Source organism: Mytilus trossulus, chromosome 1 (assembly GCF_036588685.1).
Source record: "Mytilus trossulus isolate FHL-02 chromosome 1, PNRI_Mtr1.1.1.hap1, whole genome shotgun sequence".
NCBI lineage: Eukaryota > Metazoa > Mollusca > Bivalvia > Mytilida > Mytilidae > Mytilus > Mytilus trossulus.
In genome coordinates, this window is record NC_086373.1 from 84,832,395 (window position 1) to 84,859,244 (window position 26,850).

At 31.1% G+C, this 26,850-nt stretch overlaps 2 protein-coding genes across 3 annotated transcripts in view; one reads left to right on the forward strand and one right to left on the reverse strand.

The window, feature by feature from the left end:
• Window positions 1–20,055, forward strand: part of LOC134687619 (sodium leak channel NALCN-like) — a 58,822-nt gene extending 38,767 nt beyond the window's left edge. For both annotated transcript variants that reach the window (XM_063548056.1, XM_063548066.1), the window contains exons 23-39: window positions 7,479–7,582; window positions 8,600–8,720; window positions 9,059–9,157; window positions 9,483–9,576; window positions 10,194–10,300; window positions 12,238–12,318; window positions 12,809–12,928; window positions 13,424–13,495; window positions 13,874–14,022; window positions 14,285–14,378; window positions 15,002–15,131; window positions 15,910–16,025; window positions 16,481–16,638; window positions 16,933–17,083; window positions 17,628–17,825; window positions 18,164–18,245; window positions 19,012–20,055. In XM_063548056.1, coding sequence (XP_063404126.1) covers window positions 7,479–7,582; window positions 8,600–8,720; window positions 9,059–9,157; window positions 9,483–9,576; window positions 10,194–10,300; window positions 12,238–12,318; window positions 12,809–12,928; window positions 13,424–13,495; window positions 13,874–14,022; window positions 14,285–14,378; window positions 15,002–15,131; window positions 15,910–16,025; window positions 16,481–16,638; window positions 16,933–17,083; window positions 17,628–17,825; window positions 18,164–18,245; window positions 19,012–19,187 — 2,052 coding nt within the window. In that variant the 3' untranslated portion in view covers window positions 19,188–20,055. The remainder of the gene's footprint in view (window positions 1–7,478; window positions 7,583–8,599; window positions 8,721–9,058; window positions 9,158–9,482; window positions 9,577–10,193; window positions 10,301–12,237; window positions 12,319–12,808; window positions 12,929–13,423; window positions 13,496–13,873; window positions 14,023–14,284; window positions 14,379–15,001; window positions 15,132–15,909; window positions 16,026–16,480; window positions 16,639–16,932; window positions 17,084–17,627; window positions 17,826–18,163; window positions 18,246–19,011) is intronic.
• A 1,532-nt stretch (window positions 20,056–21,587) lies between these two features.
• The window catches only part of LOC134687639 (nardilysin-like), a 31,667-nt gene continuing 26,404 nt past the window's right edge, over window positions 21,588–26,850 (reverse strand). The window contains exons 27-30 of the mRNA XM_063548089.1: window positions 24,583–24,673; window positions 24,160–24,276; window positions 22,765–22,854; window positions 21,588–21,822 (exon numbers count right to left, since the gene is read on the reverse strand). Of these exons, the coding sequence (XP_063404159.1) occupies window positions 21,634–21,822; window positions 22,765–22,854; window positions 24,160–24,276; window positions 24,583–24,673 (487 nt within the window). The 3' untranslated portion in view covers window positions 21,588–21,633. The remainder of the gene's footprint in view (window positions 21,823–22,764; window positions 22,855–24,159; window positions 24,277–24,582; window positions 24,674–26,850) is intronic.

The following is a 26,850-nucleotide window of genomic DNA, read 5'->3' on the forward strand; positions in this document are numbered from 1 at the left end:
TTTTCAGTGCAGAATATTGTTCTTCCCTCTTGGTTGTTACAAATTTTTCCAAGTTGTAATTCGGATCGTATTGGTAGACTTTATCTAACACTACATAATGTTCTATATTTTAACTGGTCTCATCTTGCTCAATTAGGAAAGCTGGTGTCTGATCACTGCTTATACATGTATCACCTAATTCTGTCAATTCAGTGATGGGCCAAAAACTACTATCTGTATAGGCAGTATCTGCAATAAAAATGAAAAAAGGCTAAAGATACATTTTACAGCCAGTAAAGGTAAACTGACAGAAATTCAGGCCAAAATTATTAATATGTTTGTTTCCCCTCCCCTCCACTCGGTAAAAAAGCCCCCAGGTCAAAAAAATGTTTTCCTATAAAAAAAAATCAGAAATTATTTTCATTCCTGAAAATGATTTGTTTCTATTTATGTAGCGCTTGAAAGCAAAAGGATCGAAACATTCAATAAATACACTCAAATTGAGCACACATATTGACATAACTGATAAGTGGCCTCATTGAATAAATTTTAATTACAATGTTGCCTCATCATGCTCATACATTCATATAAGATTTCTAGAAACAATTAACTTATTTTATTTTCAAATAAGTGTTTTCTATTTTTAAGAAAAAAAATAAAAATGGATTGTTACTTTATGCTGAGACTTAAATAAACACCAGCTTTTTGTCAAGGGACTGAAAAAGGGAAAATAATTAAAGAAATTAATAAAATTGATCTTCTGCTTAGAGGTAAACTTCAAAGTTATTTGTCATGCTTGGGGCACACCATTCAAAAAGATTTAAATAACATCCACTCAAAATTTCAATATCCTGTAAATCTTTTAAATCACAAGGCCTTTTAAATTCACTAGATAAGTAATACACGAGTTTTAAGAAAAATATGGTTTTTACCTGTATAACACACCTGTTCTAAGAATTTTGTTTTTGCCTTCATTAATTAATAGCGATTAATTAGTTTTCTCCTTTGAATTGTTTTATAGCCTTTTATAGGTGACTATGCAGAATGGGTTGTGCTCATTGTTGAAATTTGGTCTCTTGTGGAGAGTTGTCTCTTGGCAATCATACCATACCTTCTTTTTGATATTTGGTTGATTATGAATGAATTGAATGAATGGACCATAAACAGGAAGGCCATGAATATACTGCAGGAAGCAATGTAAAAACAGTTGAATGCTTTGATCCATAGTCAGGGGGTTAACCCTTTCATCCAAATTTCTGGTCATTTAATACAACTTACCATCAATAAGTAGGAGCTGTTCTTCGATGGTATTGGCATCTGAATCAATAAGTATATGTTGCTGTTCAATGGTATGGGCATCCAAAACTTTGGGTTTTCTAACCCGCTTCCTTGCTCTACACTTATCCCTGTAGCCAATACAACGTCTCTTTGATGTTCGAGGCATTATCTGCAAATAGTACATAATTAACTCCATAAGTAATAAATATGTATGAAAAATATATAAAATTGATTAAAAAGAAAAGCAGTTCACACCAACAGATATATGTACAATTCACTTGACTTAGTTTAATGCGAATTGGTTAAAGTATTTTTGCGTTAGTGTCTGACAATGGTATACAATAATACGTCCTGTAAACAGGCATATTGTTTATTTAATTTATACTTGTTTCTCGTGTCTATTTTTTTTATATAGATTAGTCTGTTGATTTGCCCATTTGAATGGTAATTTTGGGGCCCTTTATATCTTGTTGATCGTTGAGAGCCAAGGCTCCATGTTGAAGGCCGTACATTGACCTATAATGGTTTACTTTTTTAAATTGTTATTTAGAGGGAGAGTTGTCTCATTAGCACTCACACCACATCTCCCTATATTTATATAAAAAGAATAACCATACTGTCTGAAAAAAACAAATTTTTACTCTGCTCTACTTCAATGGTTACTTAAATGTTTGTCAAAATATAGGTATATATTATATTGTTTACTGTTCCTAGCCTACATATTTCAATATCAAATGGTTAAGAAAATAAAATATGTGTTTTTGAAATCATGTTTGCCATTTTATCTAATGACAACGACGCACTATTGAGACAGCAACTTAACAACAAATTGTTTGTATCTTATAAAAAATCAATTATCATACATGTCGTATATATTATTAAACTTTAAATTCAAATACGAAAATAAATATGATCAGAGAGATTAACCCATAATTGACCCATCAATTGGATAGCATGCATATGATGCCCCTCTATTGTGTTAGGGATGACACTAAAATTATTTAAAATTATTTTTTATGGAAACAAAGAAATATAACTTTCAAGTTTGATATATCTGTTTTTCATGGAATGAAAAATTGCAGAACATGTACATGTACAAGTATCACATGTGAAATTGGAATAATGATTTATTCATCTTTATTAAATTTATACAATGTTGAAAATAGGCTATAATTTTTTCTTGTCTTATAGTTTCAGAGCACAGAAAAGATGGGCTTACAGAAAAATACAACAATAAAACATCTTTTAGTATGACCCCAGAAGAATTTACTAAGATTTATGAAACATCATATCAAGAAGCATTAGAAAACATAATGAACAGTCCTTTCAGGAACAGTAGCCATTCTAAGCATGGGAAAGGTATTCTGGCAATTACTTTATATTACGCAGCAAGTCAACAGACAAACACACAATTGTCAGAAGAACTAGCACCTGTTTTCGCAAACTTGTTTGAAAAAGTAGAGTCGGATTGCAATACAGATTTAAACACATCTGAGAAACTTTTCTCATCTTTTTATAAAATAACAGTTGATAATGAATTTCAATCAAAGTTATCTGCCATTGTTACATCTGAATTTGAGAACATTGAATTCGAAGGTGAACTTTCCGCTAAACTGTTTTTATCTGTGCTACAAGATGCCCTACTGAAGTCTCTAGTGAAAAACCGTGCACAGCTGTACCAAAAGAATGCAACCAAGCTAGATACCACAATGACAAATTCTGACCAATCAGTGCTTTACTACATTTCAGGGTATATCATTTCCAAACCTCAGAAGAAAACATACCAACACAAAAACTTGAAAAACCAGAAAATTCGTAAAGCTATGACTAATTTTGTGGTAAAACAATCAACAATGTTACAAGAGCATGTTAAAAAGTTTGCGGAGTGTACCGAGAAATTAAACAGAGGAGGACTCAAAATTCCAAGTGACAACTTTTATTATTTCATCCGGCATTGTGAAATTGTTCTCCGGCAAAGTATTGACCTTGGCAATGTGAATTCCCAAACACTTATGATTACAAACCTGAAAGAAGTTATAGTTTCCGCACATATGGTAAATTATTACTGGGAAATTTTGTGTGATAACAATGAATTTTCTTCATATATCATGGAATCATGTGTTTCATTATTTTTAACAATCCGTGGACACTCCTTAGCACGTGCAGTGCAACTTCAAATTCCCAACAGCACATCACAACATGAGAAGCCACTAAGAAAGGTTTTAAAAGACAAATCTGATAACCGCAAACAGTAATTAGTGAAATTAAACATTTGTGACTTTTGAAAAGATCATATTAATTATGTGTATCTTAATCTGTTATAGTTTTTGGTTCTTTTAGTGCTTTATTTTCTTCATACATTTATGATTTACATGTATGACAACATGCTGTTAGATTTGTCTTTGTGTTGTTTGGTTTTTTTTTAATACCATTAAATGTCAGTGCTTCTCTTGGATATGTACAGACTTTTTATATATATAACATATACATGTATGTAGCTGTTTATATTTTTAATGTACGTGTATGTTCATGCATTGGTGTGTTGTTGTTTTTTTGTAAGCACAGATGATAAATAATGCACAGGTTTTTTTATGCTCATTTTTCAAGTATGAAGTCGATAAATTCTTAAGAATTAAATATAGGTTTTTTAAAGTCATGTAAGTAGGAAGAATCTATTTTGAGACATGTAAATTTTTCAAAATTTATTATTTTTCAAAATTCTACAGAAAAATTACAATACAATATACAGCACATGTACATTATGTAAAGTTTGTTAACTTTAAATAATTTCTTTTCGCCTGTTCAATATACCAACCAGTAATATTGTACATGTTGGATCATATGGTTTTTACTGTTCAGCTCAGCTCTAAATTGTATAAAATTTGTGACTGTTCATCATTCATTTTTATAAAGTAAAAGCAGTTATATAACATAAAGTAGAACTATTTTATTTCTATTTGTGCTCCACTTAAAGGGCATGTATAATACATGTACATATTGAAGATGGATGAAATGTACCACATATACCAGTTTTTAAGGTTATACTTGATGTTTATTTTATTGTCTGTTACTATCATTGAGAAATACTGTATACATGTACATTGTATATACATGTAGTCTGAGTTGATATGAATATGAACATGATGAATAAACTTGGACAACCAATTGCTTTTTTTTTTATGAATTAAGATAGATATAGGAAGATGTGGTGTTAGCGCCAATGAGACAACTCTACATCCAAATAACAATTTAAAAAAAAGTAAACCATTTTAGGTCAATGTATGGCCTTCAACACAGAGCCTCGGCTCACACCGAACAAGCTATAAAGGGCCCCAAATTTACTACTGTAAGATAGACTTAAATGTTTCCATGATTGCAATATATGAATGTTTATATTATAAGGGAGACTTATTAATTAGTTTACCAGATAATGTAGATATAGGAAGATGTGGCATGAGTGTTAATGAGACAACTCTCCATCTAATTAACAATTTATAAAGGAAAAGCATTATAGGTCAAGGTACAAACTTTTACACCAAGCCTTGGCTCACATAGAACATCGAGCTTTATATGGCCCCAAACAGTACTAGTTTATAACCATTCAAACTGGATAAGAAACAGAATTATCTTTCGAGAAACATGTATTAACTACATAAACAAAAGACAACCACTGTACATCATGTTGCTGCATGATAAGTAGGGAACAGACCAGTCTGATCATTACCATTTTTTTCTGAATTCAGTTTTGTTTATACATCCAGGTCTGGGATTAAAAAAAATAAACTTCATATAGTCATGCAAGATACAAACTGTTTTAACGTTAAAATGAATACAACCTGATACAGGAGTGCATGTAATGTTCAAGTTGTTATCAATCATAATGATAATCAAAGATTTCCATCATTGTTTTTTCATTCCAAGTTTAGCTCCAAATCTCAATATACAAATATATGCATACTTGTCTAGAGACTTCATAACCATGATCATACCCGTAGCCAGGGGTTCGAACACCCCCCCTTAAAAACAAATAAGCACTGTTAAAGTCAATGTTCTGTTCTAATTGTGACTGTTAAAGTCGAGTTTGCAAGTCCAACAACCCCCCCCCCCCTTGGAAATTCCTGGCTACGGGCCTGAGGATTACATGAATTACAAGGATATGAGCAGTTCTTCAGTTGGGTTGTGTCTTTCTTAAACTAAATTTTGTAAAAAATGAAGCATGATGATCTAAAACTATGAAAAAAACTGGAAGAAATAAAGGTTGTAATACTATAAATATAAAAAAGTTAAAGTGTAATCATTGTAAAATAATGACATCATTCTATGAGGGATCATCACAACTGCATGTCAAATATCAAATATAATTTGTTTTTTTTGTGCTTTAAAAGTAGTTTTATTGTGATGGAGATTGAATAAGGTACACCTTGGAATAGTATAATATAATAATATATATGTTCCTGGGTACACAGACTGGCCAGATAAGGACCAAACATGGCAAAATTGATGACTCGATATTTCTTTTAATATCAATAAAATGTCATTAAAACTAAGTTACACGGGATGCCAGTGTATCAAACTTGTAATCTGCAACATTTTTTTTGTAATAATTGCATTCATTTAATCACAATACGGTGGACAATGCAAGAGGGGGGTAATAAAAATGGCGCCAATGGCATTTCGGAATGAGACCGTGAATGATGACTGATTTCTTTATTAAAGGGGCACTAGCTGTCAAATTCATTGTAACCGATTTGACTCAAATTCTCATATTTGGTTTATAACAATGTAAAACATTTATCCAAACTATCAAAAGTCTAAAATAAACAGTTTACAGAGCATGGGGTAGATAATATATAGGTTCGTTTCGTGTGTATTTTAGTCCAGACGCCATCTAATTAACTATCGATTTGACCTCAGATGACCATATAAGCGATGTAAACAAAAATAAAGATACGAATAGATTAAAACAACACGTGCAATTGTATTTTTATAGGTCTGTTTGATTTTATTTTATAGATTAAAAATAGATGTTTCTAATTGTTTTTAACCATATAAGAATGATTTTATGTGCATCGAATTAGTAATCAAATGATTTACCGTAGTTTCACTTTCATTGTTGACATTCTTTTTATTTAAATAACTAGTACACGTACAATGCATGCGTTGTCAATCTCTAGCTAGGGGTTAACTTGAAGTTCACATGAATACCGGTTAGAATGATGATGACGTTTTCACTTGCAAGCGAATCAGTCAAAAATTATGTTTAATCGCTTATTTCAACAAAATTAAAGGAAATTGATTGCTAAAAGCAAATTATTATTTCATTATTCCAATTTGATTAATGATTGATCTAAAAAAAATCATACTTTATTTTTTTATATATATCGTAGCTAGTGCCCCTTTAATACCAATAAAATAACATCCAAACTACATAAAACGTGAAGCTAGTGTACTAAACCTGTAAACTGTCGCTTCAAATTTGTCATGATCGCATTTTTTTCATCACAAAACGGGGGGCAATGTAATCGGATAATACACAAAAAATGGCGCCAGTAGCATTTTTCAATGATCGTGAATTTGGCCAACGTAATAAAACACTTTACATAGAATAAATCACTCTCATATTAGTTACTTCATGTGAAAAAATATATCTTCTTTATGCTTAAACTTACCAACTCATTAAAGTTGTTGAACGTGTGGAATTATGTGGATGATTCATTAGCAGTCACGATAGCTTTCAGTCCGACGCTTCCAGTCTCCATTAATCTCGCGAAGTCTCGTGACGTACGGGAGTGAAATAACTTTATACTGAAATGCGTATGAGATTCATTTCCCGTTAGATATACTGTTCCCAGGGCAAATTAATCAATGAGTGATAGATTTCTCCTAGAAGAAATTTAAATGTCCAAGTGAATAAACTGTACACAGAGAACAATAGCTATTGTATTGATTCAATGGGACAGGTAAACTTGCAAAAGTTAAAATACCTTGGTAAAGAGCAGACGACTCTGTGGAAAACTTTCATTTGGTTCGCTATAATTAGTTTGCTCAGGTGGTCAACAGATATTGCTTCCATGACCACACAAAAACATGAGGCTTAATAATCCATGAATTTTCAAATTTGTCTTCATAGGGATTGATAAATTTTATGTTAATATTTCATTATAAGATAAATCTAAACAAAAATTTTTATCAAACTTTTATGTGTCTCGTTAATTTTGTAGGAAGACTGTCATGGCATATTTCTACAGAAAGTATTTGTCACGAGAATGAAAGTTCCTGATGGACCAAATCATATGCAACCAGCTTTTTATGTGCCAAGAGTATGGTTAGTATTTTAGATGTGAAAATGTCCTCAAATATTTTTGTTTCTGTTCAGACTGTTTTTATGCCCCATTTATGGGCATTATGTTTTCTGGTCTGTGCGTCTGTCCGTCTATTTGTCTGTTTGTCTTCCTTCTGTTTGTCGGTCGTCCCATTTCAGGTTAAAGTTTTGGTTAAAGTTTTTGGTTGATGTAGTTTTTGATGAAGTTGAAGTTTGATTAACTTGAAACTTAGTAAACATGTTCCCTATGATATGATCTTTCTAATTTTAATACCAAATTAGAGATTTTATCCCATTTTCACGGTCCACTGAACATAGAAAATGATAGTGCAGATGGGGCATCCATGTACTTGGGACACATTCTTGTTATGATCCAAATGATTTTGATGTGTTTTGCCTTCCTCACATTTATGTATCTATTCCATAAAAATGTTTTGTATGTCTCAGATTTGATATTGACATATTTATCCTGTATATGTAAAACTTTGGAATAAACATAAACAGGAATTTACATACATGTCAAAATAACCAAAAAAAATGCCTGCACAGATAAATAAATAAATAAAGAATAATGCACAAGATAGAAAATATTCAGCATGAATCAGCACACATCTTTAAAAATTTGTGATTCATCTGGAAAAAGATATAATTCAATTGTAAAACTAATCATTATTATCGCTATTTTGTGCATTTTTCGTTTGATCTTTTTTTGTGATAATTTTCATATCATGCTACTCGCTTGAGATGGAATAATTATCACTAGAAACTAAGGAGGCCACGTGGCGTTGCTAACGAAATTGACATGAACATGATGAAATTGACAACGTCGTCATAGGTAAAATAGCGATAAATAGATTATCATTGGTCATCTCAACTCGATTGCTTTTCTCACTTTCACTGTACCAGCTCAAGCGAGAAAATCAATCTCGTTGAGATGATCAACGATAATCTATAATTATCACATAATTTAAAAAGGGATTTGTGTTAAAAACAATATAGTTTATTTGAAAATAATTACAGGACAAATCCACATAATTTTGACTTTGACAACATTGGGAATGCTATGTTAGCATTATTTGAAGTTTTGTCCTTGGAAGGATGGCTAGAGGTCAGAGATGTTATCATTGAAAGAGTTGATGCTGTAAGTTATATTCAAGGATAATAATGGCAAATTTGGAAAGTAAATTATTTTTATCAAAAATGAAAACTATATATTGAAATAGACTTGTTAATTTAAACTTTCCTTGAACAGGAAAAAAAACTTTTGAAATTTTTAGATTTTTGAACCTATAGAAAAAAATATGATGTTTTGCTATATTTGACATAGTAAGACTCCATCATACAATCAAAATTATTCAAAATGTATCAAGTACATGAAAGGTTTCAGAATGCACTTAGGAACAATTTGAACTATTTTTTTCCATTTATAAGTTGGTACAGAAAAGATGATTCTTATTCTAAATGTTTTATATTTTTCAGGTACATGCTATATATGTGCATTTGTTTGTATTCATTGGTTACATGATAGGACTTACATTATTTGTTGGTGTGGTGATTGCTAACTATAGTGAAAACAAAGTAAGTGGTATTCAACTCATTTCAACAATAGAAATGATATAAATGTGCAAGTTTTGGACAGACACAGACACATGAGTAAAACAATATTTTTATAATAAATACAGGACCAGCAGAGTTACCTTCATTATATGTAAGTAAGTAAAGTTTATTAAAGTGTCGCATATTGATTGACATAAATATATAACAACATTCTATAAATATATACACATAAAACAATTTGGTGAATTGCTTTACCAGGATTTGAATCAGGATATTTTATTATTTAACAGATATCTGTAAGGTAATATCTAGTCAAGAATTAGATGTAAAACTCTGTCCTTTTCAGGGAACAGCTTTACTGACTGTAGACCAGAGAAGATGGCTAGATTTAAAAGGAAGAATAAAATTAGCCCAGCCATTACATATACCTCCAAGACCAGGTTTGTTTTGTTACATATTTCATGTCATACAAATTGTATTCTTAAGTTGGAGATGTGAAAAGAAGTTTAGTTTTTCCCCTGTAACTTAATCAAATAAAATTCAGAAATTATTGCATGCATTTATTATTGAGATTTTGTCATTTTAGACTAAAATGTGATTGTTATCTTTGCAATATGGAGAAAAAAGGTATCTAATTCATATAAAGAATTTCAAAATGCGAGTATAATCTATTGCGATTATAACCCTGTTGCATTTTTCGCAATAACAAAAACAGCTCAATAACTTCTGAATTTACAGTATGATAGAAGCATTGCCTAAAAAATACAAAAATATAAAGTAACCTGAGTATTCTCCACTTTTGATAATAAATTGGTGTCTTAAAGGTGCATGTATGGACTATATTGAGTTCTTTTAATGAATGTGTTACACTGGTTGATCTGGGGTCAATGAAAGTAAATGATATCATGAACGAATCTGCTCTTTTTGTGACTTATAACAGTAGCATTTGGACATCAGAATGTTTGTGAAAAACCACAAATGTGAAGGATGTCTACAGTGTAATTAAGTCTAACTTGTCTAAGTGATTGTAAAATAAATATTAATTTATGTCTTGTAGATGGAAATGGCTTCAGAGCAAAAATGTACGATATTACACAGCACCTGATGTTCAAGAGAGGAACTGTCGCATGTATCCTCTTAAACTGTGGAACTTTAGCTTTTCCTGTAAGTTATAATTTACGTTAGAATTGTTATTATGAATAAAGTTTGCAATTTATTTTAAAAATATAACCATTTCCACAAAGTATATGAACATTGCAAAAAAGAAGTACTGATATTCATTAATTATGAATTAAGTGGAACAAATATTTCTATAATCTCGGTTTGTTTTCATAGGACATTGGCTATTTCAATACAATAAAAATAAAAAAAGAATTAAATGATTCATCTTTCATACCAAAAGATCAGGAATTTTGATTACTGTAAAATATTAATTCATAAACCTTAAGTTGGAGCATAAGTTTCCTATAGGTAGTCCTGTAGGTTAGGCAAGGTCTATAGATAAAGGCAAAGATATAATTTTTGTCGAGCCTGTAACTTTTGTTGCAGAAAGCATAGGGATAGTGATCCGGCTATGGCGGCAACGGCATTAGCTTACTTCTTATAAGCTTTATATTTTAGAAACTGGAAGACCTGGATGCTTCATACTTTGTATATAGATGACTCATGTTACGAAGTTTCCGTCAGTCACATGTCCAATGTCCTTGACCTCATTTTCATGGTTCAGTGACCACTTGAAAAAAAAGTTCAGAATATTTTTAAGGTTGAATTCTCTCTTATTATAAGTAATAGGATTATTATGTATGGTATGTGTGTACCTTGCAAGGTCCTCATGCCCGTCAGACAGTTTTCACTTGACCTCGACCTCATTTCATGGATCAGTGAACAAGGTTAAGTTTTGGTGGTCAAGTCCATATCTCAGATACTATAAGCAATAGGGCTAGTATATTCGGTGTATGGAAGGACTGTAAGGTGTACATGTCCAACTGGCAGGTGTCATCTGACCTTGACCTCATTTTCATAGTTCAGTGGTTATAGTTAAGTTTTTTGTGTTTTGGTCTGTTTCTCTTATACTTTATGCAATAGGTCTACTATATTTGTTGTATGGAATGCTTGTAAGGTGTACATGTCTAGCGGGCAAATGTCATTGGACCTTGACCTCATTTTCATGGTTCAGTGGTCAAAGTTATTTTTTTGTGTTTTGGTCTTTTCTTATTCTTTATGCAATAGGTCTACTATATTTGTTGTATGGAATGATTGTAAGGTGTATAACGTCTAGCGGGCAGATGTAATTTGACCTTGACCTCATTTTCATGGTTCAGTGGTTATAGGTAAGTTTTTGAGTTTTGGTCTTTTCATCTAATATTATATGCCAAAGGTCAACTATATTGGGTGTATGGAAATATTTTATGATCTATATGTCAGTCCTGCACATTTTATTTGACAATGACCTTAGTTTTACGGTTCATTGCACAGTGTTAAGTTTTTGTGTTTTGGTCTATTTTTCTTTAACTCTTTAACTTTAAGTAATAGGTCAACTATATTTAATGTGTGAAAGCATTTTTAGCTGTACATGTCTGCCTGGCATGGTTCATCTGACCTTGACCTCATTTTCATGGTTCATTGATCTTTGTTTAGCTATCTTGGTTAATGTTAAGTTTATGTGACGTTGTAATAAAGCTTTATACTTAGGACAATCAACATTATATCAATGATTAGTAAAGAAGGCGAGACATTTCAGTGTGTGCACTCTTGTGTTAGATCTTCATACAAAACTTTTGTTAGATCTTCAAACAAAACAAAAGTTTTCCTAAGGAGAGGGGAAACTAGTTTATCTGTATCTGTCAGTCCATATCAACTTTTTCTTCTTCAGCAGCTTTGATTAATATTTTATAGATATATGGCACCAAAACCTAATCAAACTATGCCATACTGTGTAGCATATTTTAAGTGTCTATGATTTCCTACTTTTGGTTGCCAAAATATATCATATATAAAAAAAATGCCTTTTGCATGCACTAAAACATTGAACAGGGCTATAATAAGTGAGCAATAGGCCACTGTACAGTTATTTCTAATAGACTTTGTTCAATATTTTTCAGTGGAGATGTGGTGAAAAATCCGATACAACATTAATATTGGCTAGTTTAGCATCACTGTTTACACTCATGTTCTTTTGCGAGGTAAGAATTTTAAATCAGGAAAAATGCATAAAAAAATATTATGGGTATGCATCAATTGAATAGTTTCTTTGTATTCCTTCTGTCTGTATATGTAGTTTATATGTTAGATACAATAGGTTTGCAGATGGTAAGTTGAGTTTCCATTGATAGAATGAAACTTAAACAGATGAAAAACAGTGGAGTGAGAGGATAAAGCCAAATGATTTTGAAGTCAATAATTCAAGTTTAAGGTCTTCCTACCATTTTATTGATTAAAAGTTATGGTCATACCTACAAAAAATATACTGAAAATATAGATATTATAGTTGTAGTTTGTTGTTTCTTGGTTATTTCTTGATTTCAATCTAAGTTTCTAGATGAATCAAAGCTCTTAAATATTGCTTTAAATTTGGCATTCACTATCGCACCTGTTATGTGGTTTATTGGCATGTCCAGTGGCAAATATTTCATTGTATGTTTGATTATCATTGTTCCTCAATATGTTTTATAGGTTATTATGAAGATTATAGCACTTACACCTAGAGGTTATTGGACGAGTCGTAGAAATAGATTTGACATGTTTGTCACTTTTCTGGGTGTTATTTGGATGATTTTACATTTTATAAGAACAGTAAGTAAAATGTATTGTCAATTATAATGCAACTAATTGTGTTTATTTCCTAAATATAGTAATACAGCTATATTTTGTGCAATTTCAATTTTATCATGGAACAATTTTCCCACAATCAGGTGTTCATTAAGGGATGAATGTAAGTTTGGTATTTGTGTTATGATTTAAAAATCTATCAATTAATTAATTAAAGTTTCAATATAAAAACAATATAAAGTCAATGTCAGAAAAATTAAAACTTTTTTTGTATGAGGCCAAGAAACTGGGGAAGGGCGAGGATTTACAGAGCTTTCCCCAGTTTTGTGTTAAATACAAATAATATTTATATTTTTATGACATTGACGTAATATTGTATATTTAGACTGGTGTGTATCTGTTCTTTGCGATTATAACATGTCATACATATAATTGTGTGCTTTGTTTGTAACCAACTAAAATTACATTTGTACAATATTAGTTGGTCCTAATAAAATTTGCTCTTTTTTAAATTTACAGAATGATGAAAAAATCAATCAGTTTGGTTTCACTGTCATAGTTCTTAGATTCTTCACAATCACTGGCAAACATGTAAGTAGGCTTACTTTTCAGTTTTGTATATATTGATTTTTCTTATGTAAACAAATATTCAATTACAAAATTACAAACAGGATATCTTGAACAAAAATCTGTACACCTCAAATCTGCTGTTCAACAATTTTATAATATTTCAGACCTGACAAGTATACCGATATATGAGGGTTATCCCATAGGTTTGGACATGTTTTCCTAAGGACTGTTCAATAAGCATGTTGAAAATCTGGCTAATAACATGTTATTCATATTGCATCACATTTATATATTCTTGTCATAGATATGCATTTAATTTGTCACAGGATGTAAAAACAGCTTTCGATAACTATAATCTTTTGTAATATAGACAGTAATTAGAAAATTGTATAATTGCAGGCTACTTTGAAGATGTTGATGCAGACTGTTCTCATGTCAGTATTTAAAAGTTTCTTTATTATCATGGGTATGTTTTTACTCATGCTGTTTTATGCCTACACTGGAGTTATTCTTTTTGGAACTGTGAAATATGGCTACAACTTAGATAGGTATGTATTGTTTAAGATGTTATATAAAATGTTAAGTATTTCCAGCTTAGAAATTCATCTTTGAGGTCCATATGAATAACCAATGTTGCAGTTTTGTAACACATTGCAGGATAGGCCAACCAAAAATCAACTAATTTTTGGTATCACATGTTCATATTGCCTTCCATTTAGTGTAATACAATTATTTTATTTGTACATTGATCCAAGGAACACTGATTTCTTTTTATTTAAAGAATTGTAGTCTGTTTAATATTTTTTTCAGACATGCCAATTTTCAGACAGCCTCTCGTGCTATAGCTCTGTTGTTCCGTATAGTGACTGGTGAAGACTGGAACAAAATCATGCATGACTGTACTGTAAGTTCTCATTATCTGATCAGTTTTAATAGAAATCTATCGTTATTTTATGTTTTATCCTCATGCTGGCTTTGAATTATCTGGTATCATCCAGGATAACTGATTACTGTAAATTCAGAAATTATTGCGAGGTTTTTATTATTGCGAATAATGCGACAGAGTTGTATACGCAATAATTAAAACTCGCATTTTGTTATATTTTAACTGAATTAAGCATGACTTTTCTCAAAATCGTAAAAATTAAAATCGCATTTAAGTTTAAAATGACAAAATCGCAATAATAAATGCAATAATTTCTGAATGTACAGTAACTGGCTTAGATTTCTGAAACAAAACTCTCTAGGCAATTCTGACAATAAATGAAAAAGATAACAGGAAGTACCAACATCTATTACCATACTCCTCTGAAAAAACATATGGTACAATGAAAGACATCATCAGTAAGTAACATGTAGATCACCTCATTTGATGCAAGCACAAATAAGCTTGGATTTAACTAGTTTATCATGAATACAAAATTGTTAGTTCCTGTAGAATGCTTTATCAAAAATTTTGAATTTAAGATAAAACTTTTGAAACAAATGTTAAATCTATAAATCACATGAAGGTATTTTAATTTGTAGGTACAACCTCCATTTTGTACAATGGCTATGAACTATTGGGAATCAGATTGTGGAAACAAGTCAGCCTCACTTATTTACTTCTGTTCATTCTATGTTATCATTACATATATTGTTCTCAATCTGTTAGTGGGTGAGTTGTATATATGAAAACTAAGTGTTATTCCTTTCAAACATAAAAGGAAACAAGGGAAGAACGTTTCTCACTCACAGTATAAATCCTATCTACTCTTTAAATCTCAAAGTTAAAGATAACTACTGACATCAAGAAAAAAATTGTAACAAAATTGGTTCTTATTCAAGATTCATTTTCCAACAAATTTTGTTTTCATGTATTTTGTTCTTAATAATATTTTGTATTTGTATTTTTCTGATAATTTTTACTTAATTAATCTTATCAGTAATTGTCAACAGATTGCTGCTGTTGATCAAAATTTTAATTGGAATATCAGATTTCCTAATATTATACAATTACTGTCTTTTGATGAGGGAAATATGCAGTTTTATTGACTTTTGAAAAAATTATCTTCACTGAGGCCGACGTGAAAATCAGTTTTTCTAAAGTCAATTAATCCCAAACAAAAGACAGTAATTGTTTTATTCAATATTCCTTAGAGAAGAAAATGTATTTAATGACAAATATATACCAAAACAAATTTTACATGAAACATTTTACCATAACGTTTCATGCAAAAGCGTGTGACATTTAGCACGGTGAATAACACTTTCTCAGGTGAATATGCTTTTTTATTCAAAATCCAATTCATTTAGAGAAACCTACTAAAATAATACCAATATGGAATAATACACATTTATTCTTAAATAACTATATATTTATTACCATTATTTCTTGCCAGATCTTTAAGTCCTTTCTTCATTGGAACATACATTTATATTTTGATATTTTTCAGCTATCATTATGGAGAATTTCTCCTTATTTTACTCTAATGAAGAGGATGCCTTGCTCAGTTACAATGACATCAGACATTTCCAGAATACTTGGAACTTAGTGGATGTCAACAGGAAGGTAATATAATTAAAAAATACTATACTCAAACTGTTACTAGATAGAAAGTTTTCTAAACTGATTTCAAATTTCAGCTAAAAATCTTTAATAGTATTATCTATATATAAATATAAGAAGATTAGCATTGAGACAACTCTTCACTAGTGACAAGATGACTTAGAAATTAACAACTGTAGGTCACTATATGTCTTCAACAATGAGCAAAACCTAGACTCAAACTGTGACTATTTCATTGTCTGCAAGTGTCAGTGTTAATGACTGAAGTAAAATTCCTTACAAATCATGACAAGCAGACTTCTCTCAATATCACTGATAGATTACACTGGAGGGAATGTTATGGTTGTTCAAGGCTTTCATTTACATTAAAATTCCCAAGTTAGTTATGGAGAAATAATTATGATGTTAGTAATTGGCTTAACAACAAATGTTATTAAAATTTTATATTTATTTTACAGGGAGTTATACCAACCAGGAGAGTAAAATTCCTAGTACGACTGTTGAAGGGAAGATTAGAAGTAGATTTAGATAAAGACAGACTACTGTTTAAACACATGTGTTTTGAGCTGGAGAGACTACATAACAATTTAGATGTTACTTTCCATGATGTACTCAAGTAAGACTTATATAAATGAGGATTCTAGATTTAAATATTGTAGTTGCTTTGTGTTTTGTTGAATGAGTCAAAAGTCAGTAATATCAAAATGGTCAATTTTTTAAAACATGATATGGTATGATTAAAAAAGTAATTTAATAATTTAAAGCTGACAAGGATATCATTATGCCATTACATATTCAGTGTACATTACTTTTAATTGTCTTGTAAAGGCAGGTCACGGAATAGAAGTTCCTTCATAATATAGTACTAGTTAATGATATTAAACTTTCAATTAATTTGCATTCTTTGTAGTATGCTATCCTATAGATCTGTAGATATATGTAAGAGTTTACAGTTAGAAGAACTACTGAGTCGACAGGAGCTAGAGTATACCATAGAGGAAGAAGTAGCCAAACAGACAATCAGAAACTGGTTAGATAAATGTCTGAAGAGAATTAGAGCTGTAAGTATAGTTAATGAGTTTTGTCTTATTAAATAAGATGATAAAATATCAATATCATATTTAAGTTAACTGTGTTTGAGTTGGATTTCAGATTAGTTTCATGATACAATAGTATATTTGCCACTTACAGATTTGCGTCTGCTAAAACACACTTTAACATAAGTTGCTTCCCATTGCTAATTATAGACTGGTTCTGAACCAGATGAAATGGCCTGCTGTCTATGATTAGTTTAAAGTTTTAACTTATTTTTAATGAAATATAACTTTTCACTAAAGATTAGATGTAATACACAATTTTGAAAAACTAAATGATTGAACACATTTAGCAAAGATAAGGTAAACTCAAATGGATCTCTTATTACAGGGTCAATTATGAAATTTAGAAATATGCTGTTGCTAAATAACTTATTCTCACTTTCTGAGGGGCAAACTAACTAATATTTCAATAACTAATCATCTTTTAAAATTATGATAAGCATATTGTTCATACGTTTATAAGTTGAAGAAACTTTAATTTTGATTTCTTATTATTTAAATTTTGCAGAAGGAGCATTCAAATATCATATCAAATTTAAGAGCAACAAATGATTTACTATTTACTGTAAGTGAACTGCCATCTAATTCTACTGAAAACATTGAGGAAAACAAAATAGACGGTCCTGATGTGAGGAGAAGAAAGAAGGGAACTGTTGAGATGCATCCCCCCAATATACTAGTACAACCATCATCACCATTGCTACAGGTTTGTACTCTTTGTCATTATCAGAGGTGTAAGAATAGGACTTAGTGGTCTAATGGAATGTAGATGTTACCCTTTTATTTAATAAACAACTATGTTCTGTTTTCTTAAATTTTACTTTTATTAACACCTACTTTATAGAAAATTTTCCATATCCTTATTTCACTTTAAGTCCTCAGAGTTATTTTCCATAAAATTACAAGGTATTCGTGTTTTCAAGGTTAACAAAATAATTGCATATTTCCACTTTGACATTTTGTCTTCTAACATCAATTTATATTAATAGTTTTCAAATATTTTTGTATGATATTTAGAGCTGAAGTTAATTATTTCAATTTCAGGGAGCATCAGTTAGAAAGTATTTGTCACCAACATTAAGTGATAGTGCTTGTCAAAAGAAGAGGACTACAAGGCTATCTAGTGGTGAGTATTTTGTTATACATTTGGTATACATTCATTTAATGATTGATTCATCATCACTTAATAGTATATTTAAGATGAAGATTATAATTAATGACAAGGAAACATTGCATTCATATATGAATTGGACATCAATGAGACAGAAACATAACAGCACATGTTCATAAATTGCCACCTGGTATTCAGATATTGAGATCACACTGTGTAATCCTTATCCAAGGAACTATTTTCTTTATTATACCTGCTGTTTCCTAAATTGGGCAGCATAAAAAGAGGATGAGTCTGTCAGTCTGTTCATTAAATATTGTTCATCCTTCTGTCTCACTTTTAACCACTTGACATAAACTTGTAAAACTTTCACAAAATCTGACTCCCATGATGAATTTTCACCTCCTATTTTATTTCTTTATTTGAATGATTCGTATCCCCTTCTTCTTTTGAACTAGGAATCAAAATGAAGTGGTGAATTACCTAGCTTATCCTCTCATTTGAATTACAATCAAACAGAGTTCCGTTATTAAGACAACAATGTTTGAGTAAGACAAGCTGTATAGCCAGTCAAGATTGTTTATAAAAACAATAGGTAAAGCAAACAGATCTTCTTTTTTATATAATTGGTAAAAATGGTCAAAAATCGGGGTACAGCAGTGAACATGCTATAAAAACAAATAACTAAAAGATAACTATTGTAAACTTTGTAAATGTCTATAACAAAGTTGCATTTCAGTTTGTAAAACCTTATAAATAATAAATTTCTTTCTATTACCAGGTAGTAGAAGTATAAGTTTAAGTCAGGTAGCAGAGAGTAATTCAGAAGTACTGACATCACCTGTCCATGATCGATCTTCAGAGAGTGTTCTGATTGGAGAGAATGTCTCTGATAATGTCCAATCCTGGTGGAATGTTCAGATGCAGAGTCAGGGCCCTGAACAAGATAGTGAATGACATAACTAACTTATCAAGCGAATAGTTCTGATGGCGTCTAGTCAAATCATTATCTGCCTGTTATTCTCAAAGAAGTAGAAAAATCAAAAACATGTTATATTGAGATGGTTAAAGAAAAGAAATTTATTTGTTAGGAAGGGGGATTGTTAGAAGGCATTAATGAGCATGAGGAATGAAACCTGAATGATGTGTGGTGGAAGGGACTTTAAGTGACTTTTTAAAAAGCTTATACAAAAAATTCTTATTATGGTAGATTGTGGGTGTATGAAAGTAGAATCTCCCCACTTTTGATATCTTTATCTGACATAGACCTCTAGGAGAATTTGCAAGCATAGCAACTTATTGATTTACTTGATGTGAAAAATATTTTAAGAACGTGAAATGTGATTTATAAGACAGAATAAAGGGTGAGATATGATTTGAAATATTTTTTTGGTTTTTGATATGTGACAAGCCAAACATGGTAATTTCAAAAGCAATGAACTAAAAGCTAAAAGTATGAAAATAAAATCAATATTTCTAGAATATTCAAATGTTGTCTTCAATCTGTAGTTAAATAATGAAATTGGGGTATGTAAATATAGGATATTTTTACTCTTTACATAAAATATCCATCAAACATCTATACTGCTGGCTTTATCTGTGATGGTGACGATACACACTTAGTTTTATTTTCATACATTGTCTTTGTATTTATCATGTACACAAAGTTAGTGATTATTACACAGATATTTAGTTCAAAATGATGAAGTGTTTTTTTAATGTATAACCATTTATATGTATCATGGTTGTGTCATGATCTCATTGCTTTGTAAGAAATCTATGAATCATTTGTGAAACCAAGTGCAATAAAATGTTGTTAATTGTTTGTATGATTTATCTTTGATCACTATAAGTTGTGGCAAAATAATAACTTTAAGTATCTGTCCATACTGTAATCATGCAAATATCCCAAAAAACAATTAATGAAACCTTTAAGTTTTGTTATTCGACCATTACGTACGCATCTTAAAACAGGTAAAGGATCTTCTCTTTCTAACTGTTCATGGAAGAAAATTGACAACAAAAAACCGCCTTGATGTAACTGAATCCTGATCAAAATACCAAAAAGTAATATATTTAGTCTTTCCACCAATGAATCACCTAATGCAGGATTATTAGATGGAGTGGCACATGAGCTTATCACCGTCAAACTGTTTCTTTCTGGGTCGGTATAGGGAGAATGGTAAATGTTTTACTGAAGTAAAACCTACTACTGCTTAAGGACCAATCCTCTTGTTGGTTTTGTGCATCTCTCATAATTTCATGTTGATTTACTTTATTGGTAGAGGAAAGTGAAAAGTGATCACCTTCACATTTTTGCTGATGATAAATGCAGAAGACAACCTTAAATGTAGGATAAGCAGAATTGAACCGGTTACTGGATAATATTTAACAACTAAACCAGGAAACATAGATCTTCACATAAAATATGTGTATCTATATAAGAGAGGGGCAAAAGATTTCAGAGGGACATTCAAATTTGTATAGATCCAAAACAAATTGACCATGCCAAGGCTGAAAAAGACAAACACACCAATAAAAGTACACAAGACACAACATAGAAAACTAAAGATTAAGCAACACGAAGCCCACAAACAGGGGTGATCTCAGGTACTCTGAAAGGGTGTGCACACATTGTATTGCTCATGTTATTACAAACCTGGTAAATAGTCTTAATTCGACAGGTCACATTCGTGAAAAGGGGACAGAATTGAAGTTACAACCTGAGGAACATATCAGATAACATCTGGGAAACAAATATTCAACAGTCAACTATCTCGTTATACTTGCTCAACACAATGTAACTACAAAAATACAAGCATATCAAACTTCTTAAAAATATTACTTTAAATCAAATACAAACTCAGCCTTGTAGTCTTCTTTCAGTAGTTTTGTTTCAAAACACAACTGAGTGAAGGAACCTAGTTTTGGCATTCAAGGGTTATTATATTTTCTGGTTTGTTTGAATGGAAAAGGGAAATTGTTGAAAGCCCTATGGTGACCTACAGTTGCTCACATCCTTGTTATTTGGTCTCTGGAGGATATTTGCCTACCACATCTTATTATTTTTGTATATAAGGAATTTGTAAATATTAAGATATTTGTTGAGATTTATAGAAATAAATGTCAAATCATCTGCCTCAAAAAAGACACCTGCTTTTTTTGCTGCAGGTGAGACAAAATTTAGTATCTGTTAAACTTGGCATCGTGTGCCATTAATAGAATGAAGTTGCTGACTTGCGAATACATAGTGTAAATAAAAAATACACCTTACTGAATTAATTTAAACACACAATATCAATATGATCGCTTGGAATATTAAAATAATATCTGGCAGGTAATGATAAAAAAAAAAAATTAAAATGACTAGCACCTTTATTGATAAAACTAAAATCAACCATCATCAGCTTGTTATTTTAGTTAGAGGATGTATTGTCCAGTTTGATGTAGCTGTAACAATGTCATCTATATGTTTGATGTTACTAAAGTCTTTATCACTGATACATGGATAACCTTTACTCCTCACACAGCCTATGTCTTTATATCCTATGTCAGCTTTTGTCCTTGATGTCTGGTCAGTGTGTCCTAAAACCTATTAAAGAAAAAGATATATGATAAATATTTATTCTTATACTGATATATTAGTGACTCCATCCTTATGAAGAAGTAAGTTTTATTATACCTCAGGTATCATTTATATATGAAATAAGTACACAATAGTTTCACTATTTTTCAAATTAAAAGACCGGTCTATTGGACTTCGATGAAACTATTTGACTGCAAATGTCCTTCTATTTCACGGAATTTCAAATGCAGCTACAGGATTGGAGGATTTTGAAATTACCGAGTTAGTTACAATGTCATGTTAAACCTATTGTAATGGTTGAAATCAATGCAGGATGTAGCCTTAGCATTTTAAATAATATTTATGAAGTAAACGATAACCAACAAACGGAAGTGTTTAAGGACCTTGACTGGCTATACAGCCCTCGAACAGTCTGCTCAGTGCCCGAAGGCATTCAGTGAGCGTTTCAATAATTTTGTGCCCAGTATGGCTGGCTTTCTGCTTTTTATATAACGATAGTTGATTTATCCCCACCATTTATTGTCTGTTGTCTTTTTTTATATAAGAAAACACATACTGACTTGATATTTGTGGAATAGTGCTGAGGGCAATAGTTGTGTACAAGGGGAACAATAAACTTACTATTCCACTCATACCCAGTCAATAAGTATACAAAGTATTCTTTCCTTTAACAATATTTTCCTGAATGTGTATGAAATATTTGTCACTTGATATTAAACACTTTTCCAAAAACAAAGCTTCTGAGGCAAATATAAACTGTTAATTAAGCCTCTGATTCATCTGACATGATGCAGATCTGGCAAGTATGAAAACTAGAGAAATACATATTTTAAAACTACCCACTTCAACTTGTTGAGTAAAATATTTTGATAGGTTCTTAAATATCAGATCCTAGAAAGTTAAAATATGCATGTGTATACATAATATGCTTCATTTCAGATGTTTTACCTGGAAACTAATTCTTCTGTGTTCTTTTGGCAAGTATTGTTTGTACCATGATTTAAAGCTGTCTAAAGAAATGGTCCTAAGTACTGATATCTAGAAAAATAATTTTAATAGCATTTTATATTCTATAACCATGAGAGACTATGCAGAAGAAAAACTACATGTAGTATAACCTTAAACTAAACAAGAGTGCACCCTGAAATGTCTCGCCTTCTTTACTAATCATTGATATTATGTTGATAGTCCTAAATATAAAGCTTTATTACAACTGTCACATGAACTTAGCATTGATCAAGAAAACTAAACATTAACCAATGAACCATGAATATGAGGTCAAGGTCAGATGAACCATGCCAGGCAGACATGTACAGCTTACAATTTTTTCCATACAACAAATATAGTTGACTGACTGCTTATAGTCAAAGAAAAACAGACCAAAACACAAAAACTTAACTCTGAGCAATGAACAGTGAAAATAAGGTCAAGGTCAAATAACACCTGTGTGACTGACATGAAGATCATAAAATGTTTCCATACACAAAAGACTGATTGCATATTGTATTAGAAAAAAATACCAAAACTTAAAAACTTACCTTTGACCACTAAACCATGAAAATGAGGTCAAGGTCAGATGACACCTGCAAGCTAATAATGTACACTTTACAATCCTTCAATACACCAAATATAGTAGCCCTTTTGCATACAGTATAAGAAAAACAGACCAAAACACAAAAACTTAACTATAACCACTGAACCATGAAAATGAGGTCAAGGTCAGATGACACCTTTGGAAATGTACACCTTACAGTCCTTCCATACATTGAATATACTAGACCTATTGCTTATAGTATCTGAGATATGGACTTGACCACCAAAACTTAACCTTGTTCACTGATTCATGATATGAGGTCGAGATCCAGTGAAAATCGTCTGACTGGCATGAGGACCTTGCAAGGTATGCACATACCAAATATAGTTATCCTATTACTAATAATAAGAGACAATCTAACTATAGCAACCGCAGCCCCTGGATCATTATCCCTTTGTCAAGCTTTCTGCAACAAAAGTCGCAGATTCGACATAAACTACTTCATGAAAAAAGGTGATTATGCCTGATGACGTCACATAGAAAGAACACATCTTTCAGAAGATCATTTGTAAAGATAGAGCTTGTCTGCATATCATTTAAAATCATTAGAGGAACAGATTCCACTACCAATTCTTGTGCAATATAATATTCATCCACTTTGGACGATTAAATTCTAAATATTTAAAAAGCTAAACAAGACTCACGTTTCAAATTTGAAAATTTAACTAGCTCAAGTGAATAAATACCATATCAAACTTGATACAGAAGTAGAAATCTATATGAATCTAATTGTTTGCAATGAATTTTACCTCTTTTTCCAGTATATCAAAGACATAAAGCTGTTCTAATATTTCTTTCCATGACCTGGATGCTTCCTCACCTAAGTTTGAATCTTCTGTCTGTTTAACAACTATCAATGAAGCAACCTACAAAAGATAATGTAGATACATCAGCACTGCCATATATATACACTCTTTAATTGATGCAGGAGATCAAGTTTATCTTTAAATTATGTAGTATAACCTTATTTGATGATAAAATGGGCTCAAAACATTGGTGGTAATAATCACCAAGTATGACAATGTCTGAATTTTTTTTTTCTTGTGCCAAAAACAACCAGTCCAGTTTACTGTTATAACCCAACAATGTTTAAAGCCTTGAGTCTACAAAATATGTTGACAAATATAAAAAAAACTATTTTTTTTCCAACATTTTAATCTAAAATATATTACCAAGCTACTGAACTCGGTCTCTGTCATATCATCAATGGTGGTGTTAAAATCTTCTAAGAACTGGCTAATGTGATTGTCTACTTCTAACATACTACAAATAAAACATACCAAAATTGTATACTATGTTTCAACTAGATACAAAATATCTTCTTTGATACCGAGAAATGCTAAGTGTTGCAAGGACTTCTTCACTGAGTTCACTTGTTTTAAATACACTGACATTTCAATATTTACTCACAAACATATGTTAGTGTTTTTTCATTTGTTTTGTTGTAATGGTTTGTACTTTTGTTATCTCTGAGTGTTTTACACCTTGCCATTTTGAAGTGTTTCAATATCTCATCTATTGAAAGGGCCATATAATAAAATATAAATGTTTAATTGTGAGAAAAAAGTTAGTGTTCGGTTAGCCTATTTCAGGTAACAACTAAAGGTTTCACTTTTGTGTTGCCTAATAATGTTGATATGCTGTCTTTGGCTTATACCTCATTTTTCTTTGTATTCTCTCTGTTTTATGGTGCCAGGTCTTTGATCACTTAAGTTTGCACTTTGTAAATACAGCTGTTTCTCAAACCATGTCTCTTTTGGGGAGATTTAGAATATTCATAGAAAATTAATTTTGTTTACATACTTGTTCCCAGTTATGATCTCTGTGTTCCATCTCACAGAGACATAACTTGGGAATGTTACCAGTACATTAACATGTGCATATTGTTTACATTGAGATCTGTGGTAACCCTTCATTCGAGGTAGGAGTAGTTAAGAAAATTAGTGTTAGTTTAAACTCTGAAAAGTTCAGGGCATATAAATGTTGAAAATATGCCGCACAGCCCTATATTTTGACATTTGAACAAATTTGTAGTGCATATGAACTTTCAATTCTAGGATAAGATTTTATTCAAAACTTCATAGCAAAAGTGGTACAGTTTTAGCCATAAAAGGAGTTCCTATAGGAAATTGTATTGTCAATATTTACAGAAATGCAACCTTAAACATATATGATAAATTTTTGAATCATGGTTGGAATTTTAAAACTGGAATATCCATGTTTTATTTCATCAAATTTTTCAGGAATAATTATTAAAAAAGAAAAATATTGTTGCTTCTGTAATCTTAAGCTCTACTGTTGATTCTTTTATTTTCATGGGTATCAATTTTTGTGGAAATTCAATTTCATGATCTTTTTACAGTCTGCATACATTCCTGTAAAAAAATTAATAATTTGTTGAACATTTAAAGGAGTGAAAGATTTTAACTGATTTAGTCATAAACAAGAATGTGTCCATAGTACACAGATGCCCCACTCGCACTATAACTTTCCATGTTCAGTGGACCATGAAAATGGGGTCAATACTTTAATTTGGAATTAAATTTAGAAAGATCATATCATAGGGAACATGTATACTAAGTTTCAAGTTGATTGGACTTTAACTTCATCAAAAAAACGACGTTGACCAAAAACTTTAACCTGAGCTTCGCACTATCATTTTCTATGTTCAGTGGACCATGAAATTGGGATCAAAACTTTAATTTGGCATTAAAATTAGAAAGATCATATCATGGGGAACATGTGTAGTAAGTTTCAAGTTGATTGAACTTCAACTTCATCAAAAACTACCTGGACTAAAAACTTTAATCTGAGCAGGACGAACAGACGCATGGACGCACAAACAGAGTCACAGACCAGAAAACACAATGCCCCTCTTCTATCATAGGTGGGGCATAAAAACGCACTGATTCAAGCTGAAATATGAAAAATCTACCAAATATGCCGAAAAATGTCACTTTTCAGATGTTTTTTTGTCAAAAATGAAAGTGGCAGCATCCATGTTCATCCTCAACCTTTATATATGTTATGTAATATTGTAAAATGCAACTTATATTTCAATATTAAGGATGAACACGAAGGCGGCCACTTTCGTTTCACACGAAAACCATCTAAAATTTAACTAAAATGCTAGAATTGTGAAGTTTTCAGTAATTTAGCATGACTTAATGGTGCTAGTACCCGATATATGTGCATTGTATTGTCAAAAACAGCCAATATTTATGTAGCAGAAGCATTTTACTGTCCAATAAATAACTAAAAGTTTACATTTTAACAATTTTGTAAAACTGCTATATTTTGGGGCCAAAAAGGGGTCTTACTGGACCTACTCCTTTGTGGTTTTCCTGTGTCCAGGAAATCCATGAAAATTGGAATTCCACAAATAAATATGAACCCACAGTACACCTATTATATCAGTATTACCTGAATTTAAGAGCTTG